Below are 5,318 nucleotides of genomic sequence, written 5' to 3'. Positions count from 1 at the left end.
AAGAAAGAAAGAGTTGCTAGCTAGACCAGCACAAGTGAAGAGCATTTAACTTTTTGCCACTTTTAATATGTGGTAATTAAGAATTTGGCACTCATAGTTTATAACATGTGGATCCTCCATATGTATATGATATATGGGTCCAATAATTAATCCTTAATTAATACTCCCATCATTTTTAAATATTTAACACATTGACTTTTTAGCACAGATTTGACCGTTCGCCTTATTCAAAAACTTTTGTGAAATATGTAAATCTATATGCATACATATAAGTATATTTAACAATGAATTAAATGATAGGAAAATAATTAATAATTAATTAAATTTTTTTAATAAGATGAATGGTTAAAGATATTTAAAAAAGTTAATGAGGACAAATATTTAGAAACGGAGCTGGTATCTGTAAGAGTGATACGGAGGCGAGGAGCAGCAAAGGCAAAGCACGCAGGGGCGGTGCGCCCCCACCCAACACTAGTCACTAGTTTCCAGATCTAAACCCCACGCCACCCACCACCTTCAACGTTAGACCCACGTTCCTTCCAAGTTCCAACCAACCACGACGACGACACCAGTCCACCCCCAGTCGCCTCCCGCTTCCCTCCGCCGCCTTCCGCCGCGATCCCCATCCCGCAGGTAAACCCCTCCTCCTCCCCCCTTTCCCGCGCTCCAATGCCCTACCTCCCGCTCCCCCCGGCTGCTCGGTGTCGCCTTCGCTGGTAGTGGTACCCCTCTACTACCAGCTGGTGCCAATGCGCGTGCCGTACGCCGCCGGCGAGCACCGGTGGCGCTCTAACTAGGCGGGGGAGCGTGCGTCGTTACGTGCTGCCGCATCTCGGAATGGTTTTGTTTTTTTTTTTTTTTTTTTTCTTTTTGGGTTGGGTTGGGTTGGGTAGTTCACCAACGCAGGCGCCGTGTCCGCTGCGAACCAGAATTCGGGATCAGATTTTTTTCGGTTCAAGCGTGTGCCCGAACGGGATTTGTGTTTTTTTTTTGGGGGGTTAGTGGAATCACGGAACTGGGGGTGGTGGATCGCTGGATCAGTAGATGGAACTCACTGCTCGGGACTTCGACAATTGCAGCGGGGGATCCAAAATAGATAGTGACATATTTGTCGGTTCTTGGTGAAATCGATCCGTCAAACTAGCTTCCTCTTCTTGGGTATTGTATATCTGATATCCAGAGTGGTTTTGTTCACCTTTCAGATCTCTGCATATTACTATACTACTAGTACTAGTTAGTGTGGAAAGCCCTGAGTTGACTGAAGATCACTTCATCTTAGCCCTGTTACACTTGGTTGCAGTAATAACCTGACAGTTGAAGGTGCACACTAGCAACTTACCAACCGAATGTTGGACGTCCTTTGTTTTTGGCTTCTGATTATTATATGTATTGGTTTGGAAGTCGCTTACACTGAAATTTCCATGTCATATGTGCTCTTTACTTACTCTATTGTTGCTTCAAGAAAGGGGAATTGTGAGGTGCATTTAATATTCATGCCGACCTCAAGTGTGGTCTTAGCAACCAATTTCTGTTACTACCTTTATTTTTTCCCATTTCACTGTGTCGAAGTGTACAATGTATCTGGGATATTGTGTTTTAGTTTTGCTAGGCCTTGTTTGTTCTGTTAGACTTTCTTTCGCCCATTTTGAAGGCATGCCAGAGATTTTTTTTTCCCTTCTAAAATTGAATATTTCGTTCTCTCATTCGTGCCAAAGGCAAAGAGCATGTTCTTTTCTACAAACTGCTAGTAAATAGTAATTGCTTCTATGCTCTCACTAGACCTTTAGAAATGTATTCAAATCTCAAAACATACTAATGGGGGAGGTTAGATCCAATGGTTGTTACTTCAGATTATAGAGGTACTAGTCTCATGATATTCTTAAGTGGAGACTAATCTGTGACCAATCCCTTCTTCCTGATTGAAACGCCTGAACCCTGGCAATTAGAACTTGACCTGTTCTACTAGTCATTGTTACCTCTCATTATCTGAAAGACTTAACTCTTTGTATCAAATGCAAGTCTTTCTCTAGTTTGTAACAACGTGGATGGAAACCACTCTCTGAAATGCTAACATGTTATTCATTCCTACTTTAGATCAGCGTTTGTAATGCTTCTGTTCATATCAGAAAGCAATCCCCAGATGCTGTGTGCCATGCATGAATTTGTTGAAATATAGAGCTCTGTGTTGTCAGAACAGTCTAGGAGATGTGGTGAGCCCTGTGGGCAGTGTAGTACTAAGACTGAGAGTTGGTTATTTACTTATTTGTATTCAGTATGGTCCCTCTTGAGACAGCTTGATTGGGTTTATTAGCGACTATGAGCACATAGCTATAGTCCCAGTTATATTTTGGTTGTAGTCGCAGCATGTAATTGGTAGTCTTGACAAGGATAGGTGTTTTATCCACGAGCATCTCCTGTTCTCTATCTTTGCATCAGTACATAATTCCCCTCAAAGTAGCTTTCAAAATTCCAGAGGTGTAGCATGGAAGCACTTCTGGTTGACACTATACTATCCAACTACTAATTATTTGTACCATATGTAAGGGTTTACTAATTGACTATATATTGTCTATTATACTGATATAATAGAATTGAACAGCTCATAACCTGACAATTGTCTTTTGCCTTTTTTAGCTGCCGTAAACATGCTTCATCATTCGAATAGCCGGCACCAAAGGAACAGAGGATCAAGAGTCAAAACATTACTCCAGGCTACCTTACTTCTAGGTGTTGTTGTCTGGCTTATGTACCAGGTGAAACATTCCTATGATAAGAAAAATGAGTACTTGGAAGATGCTGAGAACCAGCTTGCCCATGATGATAGAAGCATGTTCCAGGGGAGGAAAGAAAGGGGAGGTAGTTATGGTGATGGCATTCTGGAAAAGGGTGGGGAGAACCCTGATGTAGTAAGCAAACCAGACGAAGAGAACATTGGAGAAACTGTGTTTGAGAAAGACAATACTGACTCTCATGATGATGATATAAGAAACACTGACAGATCAAAAGCTGGTGAAGGGCATGGCAGTAGTGCAGATGGGAATACAGAAGCTAATAGTAATGATGAGGATGGAACGACCAATCACTCAGAAGGAGAGAAGAGTGACGCTGAGTCCAATTCATCTGACGCTGAGAGTAAAGGTGAAGACCATTCAACTGGAGATGATATGCCCCAAAGCAATACTGTCCTAGAGGAAAGCAGTGCAGAGACGAACAGAATTTCCCATGAAGAAGTTGCACATGGTGATGAATCTACTAATGAAGATCAGTCCAATGTGAAAAGTGACGGATCTAATGAAGAGGAAGCTGAGAAAAAAGAGGCAGTGGATTCTCAAAATGCTTCTGAATCTCTGTCCGATGATGCGAAGGGTGGAACAGATGATGAGCATTCCAGTGGAACTCTTCCTGATGAAACAGGTAATCTACCATCAGGGCAGAATGAGAATTCACAAAGTGATGCGACTTCCACCACATCTAGCGAGGCTGTTCACATTGAGACTGGATCTGAGAATGAAGATGCAGCAAAATCATCTGGGACTGCATCTGGTGATGATGACAAGGGCTCAGCCAATGAGGCATCTGATTCAAACGAAACAAAATCTGATGAAGGCAATGTGGCAGCAGAAGTTTCTAATGACCAGGCTGCAAACACGGAGGCAGGGAACTCCCAAGAAGCGTCTGCTGCAGAAGCTGCAAATGGTTCTTCAGAAGAGACCAAGCCTGTGGAGAACCAGAATGATGGGAATACAGAGTCGTCTAACAATGGTGAGCAGGTGGATATCAAGATGGAAACCAGTGCTTCCACCAATGCCGAGCAGAAGGAATCTCAAGTCGGCGATGGCAGCTCTGGGTCGAACGGCTCAAATGACAGTGGCGCTGAACAGACTGGCACGACTGAAACCCAGTGATACAACAACCAATTGGACATGAACATTGTTTAGTATACGGATTTATCCCTGAAAATTTAGACGGGCTACTGCACATAGAATTTTCAGGTTGAGGTTACGATCGTTTAGCTCATAGCAAATGTATGGTTGGTGCCAATAGTGCACTCTATGTGATCCGTGCTCAGAAAGACAATCGACTATCGCATGTATTTTCTTCTTGACTCGTGTGGCTTTGGCCGAGACACCCAAACCCTGCATAGTGATCTATTCATGAATTCAGTATAATATACGCGGAAGTTCATGTGAAATTCTGACTGTCTGAGCTTGCAAAACATTTTTTTTACCTGCTTCTTCACTGGTAGTCAGTCTGCTATTGTGGTACTACTATTTCCTCGATATCCTTTTTAATGCTTTTGAATCGAAAATTTTCCGATACATCTGAAAGCATTTGGACAGATGATTTGCACAAATGATTTGAGAGTTTTCAAGTTCAAACACTTTTGAATTCCTATACGTGCAAATAGTTTCCCAATTTCAACCAAACATGTAAGTAAACTAAACTATTATGTTCATGTAAGAATTCAACAGCAAACATTCTATAGTACTAATATTTACATTAAGCAAACAATATATGTTCATGTCTGCATTCAGATGCCCTCAAAATGCTAGGGAACAGTAATTAACAACTGACAAAGACACTGCATATCTAATATGTCAGCAATGACATAAACCTGAACTACCAACCTGCATCCATTTCTCATAATATCTACAGTTCCCGTGGCTACAGCCGAGACGCGACGTCAGTTTCAGATACAGGAAACGAAACCTGACGAAACTGTAAATATGATCCGACCGATCGGGTGGCTGGATGAGTTCAGCATGTGAAGCTCCAGGCTTTACGCAGTTACTGCGCATCCAAGTTGATAAGCTATAATGATTAAGATTGGTCAATTTATTACTACTTTTTTTTTCTGATCAAGAGAAAATGACATGAAGCTGAAAAAAAGCTGATAAGGGTCAAGGCCTATGCATGTATTTGGTATGATAAGTTGATGCCTTTTTTTTTTTGTGAAAAGCAGATGAGAGAGTTCAAATGATAGCTTATCACTTACTTATCGCTTGCCCTTTTTTCCCCCTTGAACTCTGAATATTTCTGACAAATTAAAATTTGTTGGATGTGTAGAGCTTTGTTCTGGGCTGCCAATGGAAGTTGCAATATATATGGGATCTGTACTGAAGAAACAGGGACTAATTATATTGGTTCAGTCAATGACAACAAGTAGCTAAATCCTCATTTTGTTTGGTCTTAGACTGAGTACTGTTTTACATTTGCACTTAACAGTGTCCAAATTGCAAACAAGCAAATTGACTTTCCCATCAGAGATGCATGAGAACTGATGAAACCATAACAGCCACAAGATGCAACCTGAACGG

At 41.6% G+C, this 5,318-nt stretch overlaps 1 protein-coding gene across 1 annotated transcript; it reads left to right on the top strand.

Moving 5' to 3' along the window:
* The first annotated feature begins 472 nt into the window (after positions 1-472).
* LOC127777692 (uncharacterized) lies at positions 473-4,192 on the top strand. Its single transcript, XM_052304305.1, has 2 exons — positions 473-633; positions 2,635-4,192. The coding sequence occupies exon 2, from the start codon at positions 2,646-2,648 to the stop codon at positions 3,903-3,905; it is 1,260 nt and encodes a 419-aa protein (XP_052160265.1). The 5' UTR covers positions 473-633; positions 2,635-2,645; the 3' UTR covers positions 3,906-4,192.
* The last annotated feature ends 1,126 nt before the right edge of the window (positions 4,193-5,318 follow it).

Source organism: Oryza glaberrima, chromosome 6 (assembly GCF_000147395.1).
Source record: "Oryza glaberrima chromosome 6, OglaRS2, whole genome shotgun sequence".
NCBI lineage: Eukaryota > Viridiplantae > Streptophyta > Magnoliopsida > Poales > Poaceae > Oryza > Oryza glaberrima.
This window is presented reverse-complemented; position numbering and strand designations above follow the sequence as displayed.